The sequence below is a fragment of the Scleropages formosus genome, chromosome 13 (assembly GCF_900964775.1).
Source record: "Scleropages formosus chromosome 13, fSclFor1.1, whole genome shotgun sequence".
Classification (NCBI taxonomy): Eukaryota; Metazoa; Chordata; class Actinopteri; order Osteoglossiformes; family Osteoglossidae; genus Scleropages; species Scleropages formosus.
This window is the reverse complement of record NC_041818.1, coordinates 11,345,701-11,368,124: the sequence shown is the minus strand read 5'-3', so window position 1 is coordinate 11,368,124 and position 22,424 is coordinate 11,345,701. Positions and strand designations below refer to the sequence as shown.

Here is a 22,424-nt window from a genome sequence, read left to right as displayed (position 1 = left end):
TTAAACCTTTCAAATATTATTCAGAAATCAGAAACAATATTTTGACTGTGGATGTGCACATGCTTGTGTCAACAAACCAACAGTTTAGGCGGAATCAGAGAGTTTAGTCATCCAAAATCTACATATCGACAGTGGCAAGGGCTACACAAAAGGGGCACATAAAGTTCATTTCAAAAGGAACATATATAGACGCACTATAAGAGCTCTTTACATTTATACTTATTCATTTAGCGAACGCTTTTCTCCAAAGCAACGTGCATCTCATAGAAAATACAATATGTACATTACATTACCAGAAAAAGACATAGATGCAGACGTGTGATTCTTAAGGACACAGTTAGTTTCTTTCCACCATATGAACCAATGGTCAAATAAAATGCATAAAACTTAATCCGAATATCCAGGATTCCAAATCACTTTGCTAGTAATAATTTTTTGCAAGATATATATAAACATTTACGTTACATGTTTAGAATGAATGCGTATAATAATTATCTGCAAGCTTGTGATCAGTGTGTTTTATCCTGTACAGCTTTTATATGGTGACAGTTAGTTAAAAAAAAAAAAAACTATACAGTACTTTCCAGTGTATTAGACACAGTTATTTTATAAATCATCGAACCCTGCAAATTGCAACTAATCCTAAGTGCCCCTCTTGGCACTCAAAGTTAGCGACAATTGTCAACACAGTATTCCTCCAAATATGGCAAACTTGACAAAAACAAGAAAAAAGAAATGAACTAATTATACTTTTGTGTCTCCTTAGTCTATGGAAAAGGCAGGAAGGCAGGCTGTTAATGCCACTGTACAGTAAACCACATAGTCAGTGAAGAATCTGCTTTCACTCGAAAGATGACAGCTAGTTTTCCTTTCTCTGTCTGCTACACAGCTGGTCTCTGAACTCAGTCATGTCAGTGAGGTGACACCGACCACGCGTGGCATCATGTGCTCGTGACGTGGATGAAAGAGTTTTGTGAGTGGAGCTCAAACTGCGCCAGGAGTGTGTGTGTCTTACCATATTGTTCGCCTGTAAGGGGTGACCAGCTGAGTCAAGTTTAGGGCTGTCGACTTGCAATCTGAAAGTTCCTGGTTGGACTTGTGTTCCCTGTGTTACCCCGTATCAAGGTTCTTACCCTGAATTACTCCAGTAATACCCACCAGAATAAGTTGGTTAGATTATTGTAACGGTGATTATAAACTAACATATTTCACGTTGAAAAAAATGATGCTGGGTAGTTTAAAAAGAATACGGACAATTACCTGGAGAAATGTGTCTCAAATGCACATGTTTTATATTACAAACATAAATGGAAAGGACAACAAAGCAAATATGTTATACTCAAATGAACGGATTTGGATGAGGCAGCACCGTACCTGTGCGAGTCTCCAGAGTTCATTTCCCTTTGACTGGCCTTGGCGGGCTTCATTATACTTAAGTTTTTTTAAAAAAAAAAAAAAAAAAAAAAAACAAGGATCTTCTGGTGCGTGACCATATTGTTACGTCACGGAGGCTATGAGTGTGTAAAGTGTATTATTGTTGACATTCGCTTTACTACTGTCTTTGGGAGGTATCTTCTGACGGATGTAATTTTTTTGAAGTCATTTAATGACAACTGTTAACAAAGACACGCATGGTCGGTCAAAATCATATTGTTATCATTTTGTTTGGAACGCTGTCTGTTCTTCTGCTCCATCATGAAAAGGTGAAAATAAATAGTACATTATGCGCAAGGATACATTCTGCACGGCTGTAGAATGTATCCTTGCGCATAATGTACTATTTACTTACTTTCACCTTTTCATGTGGGAGCGGAAGAACAGTGTTCTCAAAATATGCATTTTTAGTTCTGAGTTCTGTTGATAAACATTAAAAAAATCAGGTATATCTGATGTGCGGAAGGTTACCGCTGGATGCTTCAGCCTGCCTAAGATAATGCAGGGTATGATGATAATAAATTAAGTAGTGCTTCATTTTTAACACATTTCTCTAAGTTGAAGACAAGACCGTTCGTTTTTCATGCGGGTAGCTAAGTAAGTTATTTCAAATAACAACGATATGTCTCTCTAAATACATGCTGCCAGGCTCTGCTGTCCGCGTGCAGCGGTTGCTAGGGATTTTCAGTCTGAATATCAAATTACTGTGCAAGCTGTCAGCAGAGACCCACAGCCCGTTGCCATGGCGACGCAGCTCCGGCGAGAAGGTTACCGCTGACAGTGCTGTACTCGGAAAGAAGAGCCTTTCATTTTGGGAATCAAGCACGCATGAGGGGGGAGACTGAGGAAAAAAAAAACAGATTGTGTATTATAATTTCTAAATCTCCTACGATGTATTTTACTAGTGAATCCACATACTGTATTTACACATTTTTTTGTGTATTTCCATATAAAGCTGAGTTGTTATGCAGTCACATCTGCATTTTCTAAATCAATGTTGGAAGAGGGGCCAGCAACCTACCCTCATGAGCCCCAGTCCATGCACAAACCCATCTCACTGATCATTACTTGTAAAATTCTGCAGGAGGAGGTGATTCCAAGATGGAATGATGCAGTGTTTGCGTGTATCTACAATTTATATATGTACATGATTTATATCCCAATAAAGGATTGTTCAATTATGTGTAATTGCAAGGTATGCTTGATATTGTAAAAGTAAAGATGTACAATAGAGAATAAGAACTATTTGCTATCATTGTGATTTTGTTTTTTATAAATAAGCAACAACAAAATGTACATGAATACAGTTGAACTAAAGATGTAAATGCATTACTTTGTTTCTGTGCTACTTGAATGTAACTTTTTAGCTTTTAGCATTTTCATCAGCTGAACAGTAAAACTCATACATGTATATGTCTCCTATAACAGGAGAGTGTTTTATATTAAAAACAAGATGTGGCAAATAAATTACATAGACATTTTAAATATAAGGAAAATGCATAAGACTGTTCCAGTTTATTTCTGGTTTTATTTCTAATCTCAAAAAAACATTATATTTTTCATGTTTAACAACAATTCTTTAAAAGTTATACCTATGACAAAACCTGTAGAATGTGCCAGAAATATCAAGTAAAAATCAATATTTTGTCTCAGAATAGACCATAAAATCTGCTTCAGAGGCAGGAGTATCTATTCATTTATCATGTGCACATCTTGTTTAAGGATAGTAGGTTTAAGTGTTTCAGATTTCCTGTACAGATGAATTTATACAAAGGATGAGTGATAATTTTGCCAGATCAAAGATCAGAGGAGGTGAGGGTTCCAGCAAATCACAGATACAGCAGGAAGCAGCAGACTGACATTCTTGAGTGCATTTATATGTGCGTTCACACACACACACACACACACACATTTTCAGAACCGCTTGTCCCATACAGGGTCACGGGGAACCGGAGCCTACCCGGTAACACAGGGCGTAAGGCCGGAAGGGGAGGGGACACACCCAGGACGGGACGCCAGTCCGCCGCAAGGCACCCCAAGCGGGACTCGAACCCCAGACCCACCGGAGAGCAGGACTGCGGTCCAACCCACTGCGCCACCGCACCCCTCTATGTGCGTTCACATATTTACAAATCTCTGCTCATTATGCTCAAAGAATATTTGAAAACATGCTTAGCAATAAACATCTTCTGCAGACTCTGTACCCAGTCAATGCACCAAATGCTATTTATATCTGTGGCCTACTTTCTGAGTGTGTCAGAAAATTTATGTTCTGAGAGCAGACAGAAAATTGCTTTAGAGTTTTTGGTATGGTGGGGGTTTATTATAGGTGAAAGAATGTAAATCGGGCTCCGCATTGTTCTTCTGTTATGTTGGGCTGGGGCAGGTAACTCAGGCAGTGGTTTGGAATTAACAGTAAATCTCACTGTGTTATGTCGAGACAAAATCTGGCTGCATTGCTGGGTTACAGAGAATTTCTCAGTTGTAATGCTAAATATCTCCTTGTATTATCTTTAGAATGAATCTGTCTCCATCATCCAGAAAATCTGAATTTATCAAAACCAAAAGCAGCAGAAATGTACAGTAAATCTCCCATTCTACAGCAATAAAGTGAATGAGAGCAGTGTCAAATAAAAGCATTTATTCACATGTCAGCATGAACAGGCGTTTTACATCAATTACATTAACAATTAATACTTGGTTACAGGATCGGTGCTGCTCTTATCTCAGTCTTTAGCAGTAATAAATTCCTGGCCATGACCCCCCATTCCCTCTGCTGGGAACAGTCGCATCAACAGGAAGAAAATGTCATTGACCCATCATCCCAAGGATATGGTGCAATACACAAGCCCAAAGGAGAGAGAAGGGCAGTAATCCAGAGAACACTGCTGGTTTCTCTGACCATACTAAGAAGGTCAAGTCTTCAGCTTACAATTCAGTAATCTGTTACTCTGGCCTATTTCTATGCCTTTCTGACAAGGCCCATGCTTCTCTTGTTCTTGCACACTCATTTTCCTCCTGTTATTTGAAAATTGCTTGCTAACATATCAGTAAACATAACTTGAAAGTAATTTTAGCATGTAACACGAAAAAGAGCACTATAACTTCTATAGCAGTGCACAACACAGACAGTGGTAAACATTGCTTCATGGTCTCAGCAGGAGCTTATAATGTCACCTTTTTACATGACCACATATGACAGAACTGAAGGTTTTCCTCACCAAGGCCTCAGTTCAGTCATACATAGTGTCTGATATTAAATCATAGAACCTTCAAGGTAGGCTACGTACATGCATGATGACTCTCACTGGACCCCAGTGCTACTGCAGAGGTATCCTGGAAAAGAGGCCCCCTTTTGGATCCAGTAAGTTGTAAAAAGGTTGATTTTGTAGCTTTAACTTAAATGCAGGATTTTTTGGCAAGTACAAATACAGGTACCGAAAACATCTAAAAGTATAAAGGAAGGAGAGATGTCTTTTGTTATGTATTGTGCTTCTATAAATATCTTCTATTTGAATTGCAAAGCACAGTAATTTTTAACAATTGCTCTGGTCCAAATTGTGATTCACACATCCACAAAACCACACCCATCCACACATATAACACAAAGATATACAACACATGCAAACCCTAAACAGCCAGCACCAGTTATTATAAATAGAAAAAGAGGTTAAAAGCTGAGTGTACCACCAGAAATCTTAGCAGAAAAAAGGGGAAAACATCAAATTTAAAAATTTAAAAATCCACAGCAGTGGTGGCCAGGGAAGAGGAAGCCTCACAAATGCAGAGTTGTCAATGCACCTTGTATCAGAGCAGATTACTCTGTTCACACGTTCATTTGCAGCAGAACCCTCTTTCACAATGTCCTTACTGCTGCTGATGCTGCTGCTACTGAACATTCAGCTGTTCAGCTGGATATGATGTGGAACATGAATAGCCTTTCATCCATGTTCACTAGTCAAATCGGGGCAACTTTGGACAGAAAACACAAATGTCCAAATAACACAAAAGCAATTTTCAAAAAACTAATGCATAATATGTAATACTGTTGTACACTATTGATATGTTCACAAAAATATGAGTTGCACAGCATACAAAAAGCATATTGAATAAGTGTTGCACCACCAACAGAATTCAAGAAGCTTTGCTAAAACTTTATACACTGCAGATGCCAAATTAATATTGTTAATTAATAAATGATTACCAAAATCAGTTTCATAGCCATACATCTTACAAAAACAATTTAGTGTATAAGTGCTTGTATGTGTCAGTTTCATAGTACATCTATTGTCTTTTTTTCTGTAATAATATAGCATTAAGTCACAATGAAGTAAAACAGCAAATACTTTTGATAGACAGGCAAATTATATTAAACGAATAAAAATAAAATGATGCCAACAATTTTTGTATACGTCATATTTGGAAGATTGCTTTGTAACAGGCCTTTTCAAAAGCTATGTAAAGAAAACATTAAGTAAATCTGCAGTCAAAGGCAGTGGCATGCTTTACCAAACAGACAGGCTTGTTTTCCTAAAAAAATTGCAGCATCTTCACAAACATTAATGAAGTCAGGCTGACTTCATCCTTTAAATGTACACCTTATTCCATCACAACCAATCACAGCACATTCTTACTGCATATGTTGAATGTGCTGGAGAGAACCAAAGTACGGAAGGATGCAGGGAGTCCTTTAGAACAGCAAGAAGAGAGCAGTATGATAGAATAACTTCTCTATGCTGAAAACACAACAGTGTCCTCACTGCGACCTTCTGGATTTTATGGGTGCAAAATTTTTGGCAGCTTGATGGGGTCAGAGAACCATAAAACACTGGAAAAATGCTGCTGAAGCCATGAGGCCTGATAGGCCTGAGCACCTGCAGACCTACTGTCTTGAGCAAAACAAAACTGTATAAGCAATGTATCTTGAAAAACATATGCAATAAATACAGGAATAATGCACATTTTGTGCACAACTTATGGTTACTTCAGTCATAATCATTATATGAGAATCATTAATAAATGCATGACAACAGTTACAATTAAATGTTTAGTCACTGTAGTTTCTACTAATAGTCTACTGGTTACAGACTAGAAATATGAGCACAACTTCACTAACAACCTTAAGCGTGCAATGTGGGTAATAGGGAGAAGAGGAAAAATTTTTAACAAGGAAAGACTAGGAGGATGGAAGGGGGTTGGCCTCTTTTGGTCTGCACAGCACAAAGCACATTGGCCTGACCTTCTGCTGACCCCTCATTCACACTCAGGGGTTTATGGGTAGTAGTACAAATGCATGACGCAGCAGCTATGCATCAATTTATTGAAATGTTTTAAATCTATGCTGATGAAGGACAGTGACTCTAAAACATATGCCACACACTCAGCCATGATGCAATAACTACATTAAGAGAAATCATGCAGCACAAAACAACAGTATTTCCCTTTTCTCCTATTTCAAAGTGTACATCTTTATATAAGCAAAAAAACATAGTTGGATACGTATCGGTTTTTTTCTCTCACCATGATGTCCATTTCCTCCACCGAGATGTCCAGATGTTCACAAAAGGCCAGTGAACTACTGAAGATGGGATTCCCTCCATTGACCACACATCTGCTGAGACAATGGTAATATTCTGGCACTAAAGTCATGCAGAATCATGCCTGGGGGAGTGGGGCAGGGGCAGTGATGTTGGACCAATAGACGTCGCTTGCTGGGATTCGCTGGCAGGTCTAAGAGAAGTAAGCGGTGTTTCCAGGTTGGAAGGACTGGACGTCAGGATAGCAGGGACACAGCAAAAGGAGTACCGCTGGATTCATTCCAGCAAGAGTATGAAGATGCCTCAGGTGGAGCTGCTGCTGGTGGTGGTGGAGGCCTACCAAAACAGAGAGATACAGAAAGAGCAGTGAACTTCATATTAACAGCTGCCTTTGGAGATGAAGGCCTGCCAACCAGGAGAAAGAGAACTAGGTGGGAGGAGCCGAGTTTGAACTGACATCTCCCATTGCTGGCGGAAGCCTACCAGAGGAGGGGAGGGTGGAGTGAATTTTATACAATCATTACCTGTTTGAGTCAGCCTCATGCAATGACCACTGAAATGATCTCACCCTAATTAGTGCAAGGATGGGAAACTACTGTCAGACACAAGTCCACATATTTGGGTAGGGGGCCTATTATCATGCGCTTGGAATAACTCGTCAGTGTACATTTTAATACCATCCTAGGGAGCAGTGTGTGAAGTCCTTACAGAGTGCATCATCAGTCAAACAAAAACACAAACAAATGAAAATCTGCTCCTTGGACAGAACAATCAACTACAAGGCCAAACAGAGAAACATACATTAATATTCATGCACAGAAACAGTGCTGAAGATCATGGATTGCCTTTCAAATCTCTGACTGCTTGATGTTTGAGAGCCATGTATGTCAGAGGTCATATATCAGAGGGTGTCATTTAGGTCAGAGATGTCATAGCTGTGTCTTCTCCACAGTGTGGACTGCCATTACAGAGTCTCCACCAGAATAACCACATATCATGACTGTTTTGTTCTACTGGAGGCAGTCAATATCTTGCAGTCTGACACAGTTAATCAGAGCTTTTGTGTCCTTTCTGTGTCTTGAACTTTCTGTTGGAAAGAAGTAGACTCAGATTGTCAAATAGTGGAGGTCAGAGGTCAAAATGAGCACAGCTTCAGCTGCTCTCACAGAGGAAGGAATTAACAAGGCTTCACAAAAAGGAATCTTATTCTTCAGGCAGGGCAGAATTATCCACCCCAAAAAAAGGACTGGCCAATAAGAAATAAACACTAAGCTCTAAAAGTGTTGTTAAGGGAGCAAGAATAGATCAAGCCATGATGCAGTCAAAAAGGGAATCATCATCTGGAAATGGGAAAAGTGCACCAAGAAAAAAATCAAAAGTAAACACAAGACACAGATTTTGGCTACATCATTCCAATGCTTCTGTAAATTCAGCATACCTTCTGCAGCAGAAGGGGGTTTCCTTCATTTTGAGTACTTCGAACAGAAAAAGAAACAAGGATTTTAATGTTTGCATTAAAGAAATCACAAAGTGAGTCTGGTCATTTATTTACATATCACTTGCATCATTTTTTTGTAGTTAGCCACTAGAGATACAAATGAAGCATCAGTGACTGGCATCAATTCATTCCTTCATAACGGAACTCCACACTGTGAAATTTTGGTGAAGACACAGACTCTGTGTTTAAAGGCCAGTAATTTCAGAAATTTCACTAAAGAGGGAAAAGCCTTGGGAAAGAAAAGAGAAGAGAGGGGCAGTCTGCTATGAAGATGCACAACACAGAGACTTATATTAGCTTTGCTAAAGTGGGTTATAAAAAAACAGTCTAAATGATATCTTATTAAAGACAGGAATTTCACAAAAATATACAGATATGAAGTACACTCAGAACTCTTTAAAAGATTGCACAGAGCCACAGAAGCATTTTAACACATGGTAAATGCAGGATAATATCACCGACTTGCTAGCTATCATGTATACTTCAGTGGCCTTAAAGCACTGGATTCTAAAAGTTTTCTAACAATATATGATTAAAACATTAAAACAATACAATGTACATAAAATACAATAAAACCAAAATGTATTACATTTAAAAACAATTTATCTCACAGGACCGTGATTTCACAACACACGTCACACACATACAGAATAAATTATCTGTACTTAATAAAGCATACAGTAGTAAATATTATTTTGTTATCTCACAAAAAAAGTCTCATGGTGCTTAATACTAGATAAATGAAAAGCAAAGGCAAACAGTGCTGAGAATAACTAAACAGCAACTGAACTATGTATTTATTAAGCAGATACACATCATAAAATACCTACATTTAGTGCCTACCTCTGACTTCTCACTCACACCACACAAACACGCAAGTTGTTCTGCCTTTCTGTACCATACTTACCTGGAGTCTCAGCAGGGAAGTGATCAATGCATTAAGTTGAATTTAACACACGCAACTCAGAAAATGTTGTGAATGTTACAATGTGTCACCTATTTGATTTAGGATTCAGGGTACAAGACAAGCAACAGCGTATTTCACTTAAGCGGAAACACTGAAAAGTAAAAAGAGAAATTCTTCAGTAGTACAACCAGCAACACTAGATGCAAAACAAAACACAAAAAGTTTTTCACCCAAACCAGTTTTTATTGTATATGTGCTGCTGTGTTTTGTCAAAATTTACATGCTGACTCGAACGGAAATTGTTAGTATGACATTAACTGAGAAGAAACTTGTTCAGTTCCATATCCTAACAACAAATTGATGGAATATTAGAATGCAAATACAGATACTGAAGTATATCTGAGCTTTGCATAAAGAAATAAGTTGAGTGAATAACCATGGGGTGAGGATTACAAAGCCAATTAGATTCAGTAATTCTTTGGAGCACAGGCATCCAATAGGGGAGGAAAAACATCTTTAGATAAAACAGCATCAGTCAGATACCCCATCTTCCCTAGAGGTGCTGAAAAAACATTTATGCTGTAACAAGTAAAAAAAAAAAAAAAAAAAAAACAGTACACCTGATCACAACATAACATTTTCATAAAACACTGGTGATGGATACGAAAACCAAATTTAGCGGAGGACTTCAGAAGCCCTTGCATTCCATTAAACTTAATGTCTTGAAGCAGAACAACTATTCAAAATTTCAATTAATGTTACAATGAAATCAACTATGAGCCTCACTGATGCAGAGGGTGGTCAACTTTAACTGAAATACAATTAAAATAAGAAAAAATTAGATTAAAATGAGACTACAAGAAATATTCTTATACTATAACACTGAAAAGTTTACCTGGAGTGTGGAGGCAGCTGAATCACTGGTCTCAGTCAGGCCTGTGCTCCGTGGTATACTGGAAATTATGTATCCGGCCTTCGGTATAGGCTGTCTAACCACCACCTTCCCTTTCCTCGTCTCCGCTAGAAATAAACTGTACCAGTAGGCATCGCTGGAGATCAGTGTGGAATCTCCTATAGTAGAGTTTCTTTGACTGATGACACTGTTTCGACATGGAGGAGCTGCTTTTGTGGGCTTTGGTTTCTGACACTTCAGGACAATAGTAACCAATATAGTTATGAGTAAAAGAAATGACACCGAGCCCAAACCGATCACGAGGTAAAGGTTTAAGTCAGAAAAGATGTCATATTCCAGAGGAACCTCCATTGTATCAGAATAAGGTTTGACAGCTTGTTCCACTGTTGATATCTTGATGGTAACAGTGGAAGAGAGAGCAGGATCTCCGTTGTCTTTAGCCATGACGACCATGCGCTGGTGACGAGCATCTCTGTAACTGAACATTCTCATTGTGCGGATCTCTCCATTATATTGGTCCAGACTGAAGAGTGTGGCGTCTGTGACTTGCAGGAACTGGTATGAAATCCGAGAATTGTGCACCGAGTCTCCATCAATGGCGATCACTTTGGCCACCAGGTGTCCTTTATCAATAGATCTAGGAATCACTTCCTCAACCACAGATCCGTGCGAGCGCCATGGAGAGACTATGACAGGAGTGTTGTCGTTCTGATCCATGATAATGATGTGGACAGTCACGTTACTGCTGAGTGGAGGAACACCAGAATCTCTGGCCTCGATGTGAAACAGAAACTCCTTTTCTCTCTCGTAGTCAAAGGTTTCAGTGCGTAAAGATCACCATTTTCGGGATTAATAGAGAACAGCATAGACATGGACGTGTTGACTATTTCCTTTTCTATGATGAAATAAACCAGATACTGGTTTTCATGGAGGTCTGGATCAAACGCAGATAACGAACTGAGCAACGAACCTGGAGCATTGTTTTCCAACACAGGAATAGTGCAGAACGATTTCGGAAACTGTGGCGCATTGTCATTAATGTCCAGGAGCTCCAGTGTAATTGTTTCGTTATCCGACAATGGAGGTATACCTCTGTCAGTGACTATAAAAGTAATATCATATTCTGAAACTTTTTCACGGTCCAGTGGTTCTGAAATAATTAGTGCAAATTCGTTATCTGACGATTTGTTCAACGCAAAGGGCAACTGCTGGTCTATATTAATGTCAATTACACCATTGTTACCCGAGTCCCTGTCACGTATTGCAATGTGGGCTATTACTGTACCTACTGGAACATTCTCTTTCACCGTGTTTTTAAGTGATGTAATCGTGATAGAAGGATGGTTGTCATTCACATCAGTAACAAACACCATTACTGTACACTGTCCTGAAAGCTGGATCATAGTTCCTTTATCATGAGCCTGAATGTGCATCTCCAGTGTTTTGATCTCCTCATAATCAATAACGCTTTTCACTTTTATCTCGCCTGTATTCGCATTTAGCGAGAACATCTCTTGAATTTTTTCGGAGGTGTAAAGTGTGAAAGAATAGACAATGTCTGCGTTTGGACCCTCGTCTAAGTCGCTGGCATTCAGTTTTAACACGGGAGTTCCGATCGGTGAGTTCTCGGAGACATTAACAGAGTAAACGTGCTGCTCAAACTGAGGGGCGTTGTCGTTCACATCCAGCACGCGAACAATGATGCTGGCGGTGCCGGAGCGCGCGGGGACTCCGCCGTCTACAGCAGTGAGTATCAGGTTATGTACAGCCTCTTCCTCTCGGTCCAAAGCCTTTTTCAAAACCAGGTTCGCATACTTCGACCCATCACTTCCCGTTTGTATATCCAGGACAAAATTGTCGCTTTCACTTAGATAATACGTTTTAATTGAATTCGAGCCGTAATCTGGGTCAACCGCATTATTAAGAGAGAATCTCTCTCCCACCGCTGTTGACTCAGAAATATCCAAATGCATTGTTTCCTTACGAAAATGAGGTGCGTGATCATTAATATCTAGTATCTCCACTTCAAAGTTGAATATTCTTATGGGATTTTCTAAAGTAACGTCCATTTTAATGAAACACGACGATGTCTTTATATTGCAGATATATTCTCTGTCTATTTTTTCTACAATATACAATTCTCCGGTGTCTTTGTTTATGTCCAAATATTTCTTGCTGTGTAAAATATCGAGTTTTACCTCACGTTCAGCCAGACTGCCAACACCGATTCCCAGATCAGCCGCTAAATTCGCCACCACAGAACCTTCCTTCATTTCTTCGGGAATAGAGTAGCGAGTCACGGCCCAGGCGCTGCTCCACATTGCGAAAAATGGAAACAAAATACAGGCGTGTCGTTTTCCCTTCAGGCTGATATGCGCTGCCATGTTTGGGGGAAAAATACATGCGTAAAAAAATATTTTCCGTGGAACGACGGTCTGTGCGCTGTAGTCAAAGAAGAATATTCAAGCATATACCTTACAGCATTCTGATAACGCAACTGAAGGCTTTGGTGAGGACGAGATCACCTCCTACTGACAGCTCAAAACCCAAACACTCATGGCTGCCTTTTCAAGTGTATTATTTGTGTGCAAACAGCGACACGATTTGTAACCTCGAAGGCACTTCTGATCAAACTAAGGTGCGGATAATTCAATGCAGAAACAAAAATCATAAGTAACCACATGTATTTTTAAATGATCATAGAAATAATACATTTTAAAGTATTTGTAGCAGTTAGGAGTTGTGGGGTCGCGGCAGGTGGCGCAGTGGTTAATGTTTTGTAATTTGAAAGTTCCCAGTTCTAATCTAGCTACTGCTGTTGTACTCTTGAACAAAGTACACTGAATTACCCCAATTAAAATATGTTGCTGAATAAACTGATAAAGCACAGCATGGTGCATCCAGATGTGGGTTCAAATCTGGCTCTGTCTGTGCCCAGAATGAATGTTGTCCTCATGTTCACATTGGTCTCCACAGACAGCTCAAACCAACAGCAGCAATTTGCCTGGAAAGCCTCTGTAGCCAATTTTGTTGGGCATACTTCTTGCTCTAATGGCTTTTGAGAAGCACAGTTTCACCAGTTTGTCATAACTGACCATCTTCCTCTCCTTAATCTTCAGGTACTCTTCCCATTAGACAACTAGTCCAGAAGTTTCAGACAGAAGGACAGTGTCTGGCCTTAAATATGTGTTTGTGATGGTGACCAAAAACTTAAGCTGTCTTCTTGTGTCAGCCCTCAGCTGCCAGTCTCGTACCATCATCAGGAGTCATACATGCACATTGGTTGTTAATTTTTTGATCTCAACTTCCTTGTATGCAGTTCCCGACATTGAAAAACTCAACCACACCCTTCAGCACTTGGTTGTCACAACAGCAACAGCAGCCCTCACATAGCACTCTTGTTCAGCTGTTGAGAATGTACACAAATGTCCCTCTGTTTGGACATAAAGAACACGAAGAAGCCGCAGCAGAACAAATCAGATGATCTTGGCGGCACGACATAGACTACCTGGATCATGAACTTGATTACTAAGGCTCAGCTCTCCAAATTTCTTCCCAAGATGTCTTACATTTTAGTGTTTTCCCACTTTATGATAGCATCATGACAGAATACTGCCCAGGCCAGCCCTCCTAGATGGCATTTTGCCCACTAAGACACTGTACTGGAGCTGGGACTCTGGCTTCATCACTGAAACCAGCCCACTGATCCTCGTTCCTGCCCTCACCACAATGCCTGCTCCAGCCACTCAAGAATCATTTGAGTCTCTCGGTTGCACCATTTCCCTTGCCCATGTTAACCTGAAGTCATATACAGACATGATGGGTAACTTCAGCTTGCTACTGTGTCCATACAAGTTAATACTGCTTAGGCTTCAAGGAACACTAAGCCACTCACAGAGAATAACAGATAATCTTTTTTTAACAGATGACACAGCTGTTGATATTGGGACATCATAAACACTGGGACATCATAAACCAAAAAGGGTTAGGGAATTCATGGCAGAATGCTATGCCGATACACCCATGCTTTATCCCTGGAAGGTCTAACTTGCAGGGGGGATGCAGTGGTGCAGTGGGTTTGGCCAAGGTCTGCTCTCCAGTGGGCCTGGGGTTCAAGTCTTGCGTGGGGTGCCTTGCAATGGACTGGCATCCCGCCCTGGGTGTGTCCCCTCCTCCTCCAGCCTTATACCCTGTGTTGCCAGGTTAGGCTCCAGTTCACCGCAACTCTGTTTGGGACAAGCAGTTTTAGACAATGTGTGCATGGGTCTGACTTGTCCACTACTACTAGCCAATTGTCCAATATTAGTAAATTGCCCGAGAATATGTTTATATTTATTCTTTAGCTAATGCTCTTCTCCAAAGTGACTTGCAGTGTTACACTACCTACAATAATTTACCCACTGGTAATGTTTACTGGAGCAAAATAACGGAAGTATCTTGTTCAAGGTGTACAACAGCAGGATATGGAATTTGATCCTGCAGCCACTGAGTCCAAAGGGAACCTCTCTAAACACAATGGCACTCACTACTATATCTCTAAACCTGCTGTTAAACAACACATAAAAGCTCTTCACTGTCTTCTCAAAGATGGATGAAATTAGTGTCCTATGGTAACGTGGAACTTCAATTCATAATTTTGGCTTTCCACACACAGACGCACCACACAGCAAGCCCGGCCAAACCCGCTGCACCACCACGCCCCCTACAATACTAAACAATCTTTGTCAAAATGAAATTTTCAACACAGTTAAGTTACTCATTTGAATTACAAAATTATTTCTATAATCAACAAGATGAAAGGAGGAAACAGTTTTGTGTGATAGTAAATACAGATACCACACAAAATAATGACTAAATATATGTTCTGATAAGTTCAATACATTTTACTGTATTTGCATAAAAATTGAGATCAAATGAAATGAAATTGTATTTTAGTGATTTAAACTGAAATAAAAGAAAAACACTGGTATTACATATTTCATTCAGCATATATTTTTTCCAGAGATTAAAGAACCAAGCCTCTGATCTCACTTATGTTCTCATCAAAGTCACATTCTATGTTACCTTTATCCACCCTCTGCAGTGATCTCTGCAATTTCATTTGAAATACAGTGTGGCCTTCACTGTACCCGTCCACTACCTCCACCCCACACTCTGCAATCATGAGTACAAGTAACCTGTCCTTTGATGGTTGAGTGTTGCAACTGCCTTTTTCCATGTTGTTTCACTTTAAAGTTACTCCAACACACTGATGACCCTTCCATAAGAGCTCATGACACAGTAATTTATTTTTTTATTGTGCAGCACGATTTACACCAATGCAATGAAGTTGGAAGCATGTGATAGCTTGCTCACAAAACAGAACCCAGCATTCTGGTCACTTTAAAACTACACCTACAAATGTTTTGTGCTTACAGCCAAGCATTGTACTTAAACGAGATAAAAGATACTGACAGAGGCATTTTACATCCAAGCAATGAGAATTTGTGTACTGTTTCGAAGAATGAGTTAGCTGTTATGAAAATGACCTGAAAGTTTAGAGAACTTACAAAATCATTTGATAATTGTGCTCAAGCAATTGAAAACATGAGAATAGTAAAAGTACTGTAATTTCATTTCATGCCAACTATCTCATAAAGGATTGTGGACAGTGAATGCAGTAACTCAGGGGCAACAATAAAAGAAACATTTCAAATCCCGGTTATTAGTGGTATTTCTTAAACGGATTGCAAAAAAAATTCCTAGTGTCTTGATGCAAAGATAATATAAACCAAGCATGTAATTTTGTTTCACTGAGTAAATCAATTTTAAATAATGGAAAATTTAATGGACCAGACATGAAAAGATTTAATGGCAAAAAGATAAGCTGCTCTTGCTTGATTCAAAGATTTCCATATTACCACGAGAGAACTTACCTCATTACTAGAGGAAAGATGTACCTGAATTGCTCTGAATGCAAAACATGAGTTTAAAAATAAAAGGATTTAAAATTCTTATTAAGGAACGACAGAACACTTCAGGAATAGTCCCATTTAAAAAATTAGTTTTTTTGTCCTACCTGAAGTGTGGAAGCAGCTGAATCACTGGTCTCAGTCAGGCCTGTGCTCCTTGGTATACTGGAAATTATGTATCCGGCCTTCGGTATAGGCTGTCTAACCACCACCTTCCCTTTCCTCGTCTCCGCTAGAAATAAACTGTACCAGTAGGCATCGCTGGAGATCAGTGTGGAATCTCCTATAGTAGAGTTCCTTTGACTGATGACACTGTTTCGACATGGAGGAGCTGCTTTGATGGGCTTTGGTTTCTGACACTTCAGTACAATAGTCACCAAAATGGTGATTAATAATAGAAATGACACTGAGCCCAAACCGATCACCAGATAAAGGTTCAAGTCAGAAAAGATGTCATATTCCAGAGGTACCTCCATCGTATCAGAATAAGGCTTTACACTTTGTTCCACTGTTGATATCTTGATAGTAACTGTGGAAGAGAGAGCAGGATCTCCATTGTCTTTAGCCATGACGACCATGCGCTGGTGACGAGCATCTCTGTAACTGAACATTCTCATTGTGCGGATCTCTCCATTATACTGGTCCAGACTGAAGAGCGTTGCATCTGTGACTTGCAGGAACTGGTATGAAATCCGAGAATTGTGCACAGAGTCTCCATCAATGGCGATCACTTTGGCCACCAGGTGTCCTTTATCAATAGATCTAGGAATCACTTCCTCAACCACAGATCCGTGCGAGCGCCATGGAGAGACTATGACAGGAGTGTTGTCGTTCTGATCCATGATAATGATGTGGACAGTCACGTTACTGCTGAGTGGAGGAACACCAGAATCTCTGGCCTCGATGTGAAACAGAAACTCCTTTTCTCTCTCGTAGTCAAAGGTTTTCAGTGCGTAAAGATCACCATTTTCGGGATTAATAGAGAACAGCATAGACATGGACGTGTTGACTATTTCCTTTTCTATGATGAAATAAACCAGATACTGGTTTTCATGGAGGTCTGGATCAAACGCAGATAACGAACTGAGCAACGAACCTGGTGCATTGTTTTCCAACACAGGAATAGTGCAGAACGATTTCGGAAACTGTGGCGCATTGTCATTAATGTCCAGGAGCTCCAGTGTAATTGTTTCGTTATCCGACAATGGAGGTATACCTCTGTCAGTGACTATAAAAGTAATATCATATTCTGAAACTTTTTCACGGTCCAGTGGTTCTGAAATAATTAGTGCAAATTCGTTATCTGACGATTTGTTCAACGCAAAGGGCAACTGCTCGTCTATATTAATGTCAATTACACCATTGTTACCCGAGTCTCTGTCACGTATTGCAATGTGGGCTATTACTGTACCTACTGGAACATTCTCTTTCACCGTGTTTTTAAGTGATGTAATTGTGATAGAAGGATGGTTGTCATTCACATCAGTAACAAACACCATTACTGTACACTGTCCTGAAAGCTGGATCATAGTTCCTTTATCATGAGCCTGAATGTGCATCTCCAGTGTTTTGATCTCCTCATAATCAATAACGCTTTTCACTTTTATCTCGCCTGTATTCGCATTTAGCGAGAACATCTCTTGAATTTTTTCGGAGGTGTAAAGTGTGAAAGAATAGACAATGTCTGCGTTTGGACCCTCGTCTAAGTCGCTGGCATTCAGTTTTAACACGGGAGTTCCGATCGGTGAGTTCTCGGAGACATTAACAGAGTAAACGTGCTGCTCAAACTGAGGGGCGTTGTCGTTCACATCCAGCACGCGAACAATGATGCTGGCGGTGCCGGAGCGCGCGGGGACTCCGCCGTCTACAGCAGTGAGTATCAGGTTATGTACAGCCTCTTCCTCTCGGTCCAAAGCCTTTTTCAAAACCAGGTTCGCATACTTTGACCCATCACTTCCCGTCTGAATATCCAGTTTAAAATTCTCGCTGTCACTTAGATAATATGTTTTGATGGAATTGGAACCGACATCAGGATCAACCGCATTCGTGAGCGAAAATCTCTCTCCGGCGGCCGTCGACTCAGAAATATCCAAATGCAATGTCTCTCTTCTAAAATGAGGTGCATTGTCGTTGATATCTAATATTTCTAATTCGAAATTGAATATTCTCACTGGATTTTCTATTATAACATCCATTTTAATAAAACACGATGGGATTTTTATTGGGCATATATATTCCCTGTCTATTTTCTCTAAAACGTATAATTCTCCAGTGTCTTTGTTCACGTCCAAATATTTCTTACTATGTAAAATATCCAGTTTTACCTCACGCTCAGCCAAGCTGCCGAAGTCTAGTCCAAGATCCGCTGCTAAATTCGCCACCACAGAACCTTCCTTCATTTCTTCCGGAATAGAGTACCGAGTCACGGCCCAGACGCTGCTCCACATCGCCAGAAATGCAAAACATCCACACACATGCCTTTTATCTTTTGCATTACAATACAGTATCATGACTGTTGGAAAAAAAAAAACACAAAATGAAAAGGATGGTAACGAACGTGTGACTAGTTAAAAACTGTATCCGAATATGCACTCATACATCCCACACGCTGCAGTGCTGTTGTGAGACAAGGGGTTCGACAAAGACGGACGTGCTGCTGCAGAAGGAGATGTTAATCATAACGTCATGAAGCTGTCATGGCCACCGTTTGACCGCACAAAGGTGAGATTTCTGTGGGAACAGCGACACTTTGTGTAACAAGCTGGCTAGTCTGAGAAAATGTCCAATGCGAAGCAAAACGAAATATTTCGTCACCATCAAAAAGGATAACTGGAAAATGCTATGCATAAATCACACTGGGACATGGCCAGTGAACACGTAAGGCTTTGCACTCTTCTGATAGATTAATTCAGATGCATGCTGCCAATGTGACCCGTCAAGGTGCACTGAATTAAAGAATCTGATATATGCATTCATTTATAGCAACTGGGAATAAGGTTCCCTTTTCCGGTGCTAAAATATTTTTTTAAAATAAAGAACATGTAGTTTGTGTATACAACACATACGGACAAAGCAAAAACTCAGATGTTAAGTCGATCATTTTTAGGCCTTCAGAGGCATAGTCCCAAAAACCTTGACAAAACAGCTGATTCATCATATTCCCCAAATCTGAGTAGAAGCTGGTATCTTGCACCGGTTAGGAAGGTGCTAATTGTAAAGTTTATTAAAATATTTTTAACATGAGGGAAAAAATTTCTTTCTTATGTTGTATCAACAGCACACTGGAGAAAAATTGAAATATCAATTCGAATCGGAAAATTATTACTAAGCAATATTAAGATAATGTTTTGTATTTTACCAAGACATTGTACATTTCTAAAGAATGAGTAGTAAGAGTGTGGAATTATGCTAAATCACAGAGACAGGCTAATCAAGTGTGATTCACTGATTAAATTTTTCTAAAAATATGCAAACGTGAAAAATGAAACTGCATTCATTGTGGAATTGCTTGGTCTTACCTGAAGTGTGGAAGCAGCTGAATCACTGGTCTCAGTCAGGCCTGTGCTCCGTGGTATACTGGAAATTATGTATCCGGCCTTCGGTACAGGCTGTCTAACCACCACTTTCCCTTTCCTCGTCTCCGCTAGAAATAAACTGTACCAGTAGGCATCGCTGGAGATCAGTGTGGAATCTCCTATAGTAGAGTTTCTTTGACTGATGACACTGTTTCGACATGGAGGAGCTGCTTTGATGGGCTTTGGTTTCTGACACTTCAGGACAATGGTGACCAGTATAGTAATCAGTAACAGAAATGACACTGAGCCCAAGCCGATCACTAAATAGAGGTTCAAATCTGAGAAAATGTCATATTCCAGAGGGACCTCCATTGTATCAGAATAAGGTTTGATAGCTTGTTCCACTGTTGATATCTTGATGGTAACTGTAGCAGAGAGAGCAGGATCTCCATTGTCTTTAGCCATGACGACCATGCGCTGGTGACGAGCATCCCTGTAACTGAACATTCTCATTGTGCGGATCTCTCCATTATACTGGTCCAGACTGAAGAGCGTTGCATCTGTGACTTGCAGGAACTGGTACGAAATCCGAGAATTGTGCACCGAGTCTCCATCAATGGCGATCACTTTGGCCACCAGGTGTCCTTTATCAATAGATCTAGGAATCACTTCCTCAACCACAGATCCGTGCGAGCGCCATGGAGAGACTATGACAGGAGTGTTGTCGTTCTGATCCATGATAATGATGTGGACAGTCACGTTACTGCTGAGTGGAGGAACACCAGAATCTCTGGCCTCGATGTGAAACAGAAACTCCTTTTCTCTCTCGTAGTCAAAGGTTTTCAGTGCGTAAAGATCACCATTTTCGGGATTAATAGAGAACAGCATAGACATGGACGTGTTGACTATTTCCTTTTCTATGATGAAATAAACTAAGTATTGATTTTCATGGAGGTCTGGATCAAACGCAGATAGCGAACTGAGCAACGAACCTGGTGCATTGTTTTCCAACACAGGAATAGTGCAGAACGATTTCGGAAACTGTGGCGCATTGTCATTAATGTCCAGGAGCTCCAGTGTAATTGTTTCGTTATCCGACAATGGAGGTATACCTCTGTCAGTGACTATAAAAGTAATATCATATTCTGAAACTTTTTCACGATCCAGTGGGTCTGAAATAATTAGTGCAAATTCGTTATCTGACGATTTGTTCAACGCAAAGGGAAACTGCTCGTCTATATTAATGTCAATTACACCATTGTTACCCGAGTCTCTGTCACGTATTGCAATGTGGGCTATTACTGTACCTACTGGAACATTCTCTTTCACCGTGTTTTTAAGTGATGTAATCGTGATAGAAGGATGGTTGTCATTCACATCAGTAACAAACACCATTACTGTACACTGTCCTGAAAGCTGGATCATAGTTCCTTTATCATGAGCCTGAATGTGCATCTCCAGTGTTTTGATCTCCTCATAATCAATAACGCTTTTCACTTTTATCTCGCCTGTATTCGCATTTAGCGAGAACATGTCTTGAATTTTTTCAGAGGTGTAAAGTGTGAAAGAATAGACAATGTCTGCGTTTGGACCCTCGTCTAAGTCGCTGGCATTCAGTTTTAACACGGGAGTTCCGATCGGTGAGTTCTCGGAGACATTAACAGAGTAAACGTGCTGCTCAAACTGAGGGGCGTTGTCGTTCACATCCAGCACGCGAACAATGATGCTGGCGGTGCCGGAGCGCGCGGGGACTCCGCCGTCTACAGCAGTGAGTATCAGGTTATGTACAGCCTCTTCCTCTCGGTCCAAAGCCTTTTTCAAAACCAGGTTCGCATACTTCGACCCATCACTTCCTGTTTGTATATCCAGGACAAAATTGTCGCTTTCACTTAGATAATACGTTTTAATTGAATTCGAGCCGTAATCTGGGTCAACCGCATTATTAAGAGAGAATCTCTCTCCCACCGCTGTTGACTCAGAAATATCCAAATGCATTGTTTCCTTACGAAAATGAGGTGCGTGATCATTTATATCTAGTATCTCCACTTCAAAGTTGAATATTCTTATGGGATTTTCTAACGTCACATCCATTTTAAGCAAGCATGAGTAATATTTCATGCTGCAAATGTACTCTCTGTCGATTTTTTCTACAATATACAATTCTCCGGTGTCTTTGTTCACGTCCAGATATTTTTTGCTGTGTAAAATATCGAGTTTTACCTCACGTTCCGCCAGACTGCCAACACCGATTCCCAGATCAGCTGCTAAATTCGCCACCACAGAACCTTCCTTCATTTCTTCGGGAATAGAGTAGCGAGTCACGGCCCAGGCGCTGCTCCACATCGCGAAAAGTACGAAGCCTCCACAGATGAGTCGTATATTTATTGCACGGAGATGCGGAATCATGGTTGCAGGAAAAATATCGCGAAGTGGGTAATGAACAAATAGCTAATCAGACAGTGTAGTTACATACTCATACATTCCAGGGAAATAAGAAAACCTAAGAGGTTCAATGAAGACAAAAGATGCTCCTGCCGCACGCACAGCGCGAGTCGTAGCCGCAGAACACTGTCATGGCTACCCTCTGACTGCACCAATGATAGATTTTTAGTAGAACAGCGACCCTGTATGTCGAAATCTTCTGGGTAGTCTGATTTAATTTCCACTAC

The 22,424-nt window shown here is 40.2% G+C and overlaps 1 protein-coding gene across 6 annotated transcripts in view; it reads right to left on the bottom strand.

The window, feature by feature from the left end:
- Positions 1-3,552: 3,552 nt before the first annotated feature.
- LOC108925281 (protocadherin alpha-C2-like) overlaps positions 3,553-22,424 on the bottom strand; it is a 38,126-nt gene continuing 19,254 nt past the window's right edge. For 3 of the 6 annotated variants that reach the window (XR_003798080.1, XM_029257344.1, XM_029257345.1), the window contains exons 2-3: positions 8,410-8,446; positions 3,553-7,307 (exon numbers count right to left, since the gene is read on the bottom strand). Coding sequence is in view for 5 of the 6 variants with exons in the window: in XM_029257344.1 (XP_029113177.1) it covers positions 8,435-8,446 (12 nt within the window). In the remaining variant the exon portion in view is untranslated. Of the gene's footprint in view, positions 7,308-8,409; positions 8,447-19,758; positions 22,374-22,424 lie in introns of those variants that run through there. The other 3 variants (XM_029257342.1, XM_029257343.1, XM_029257341.1) reach the window with 2 other exon arrangements.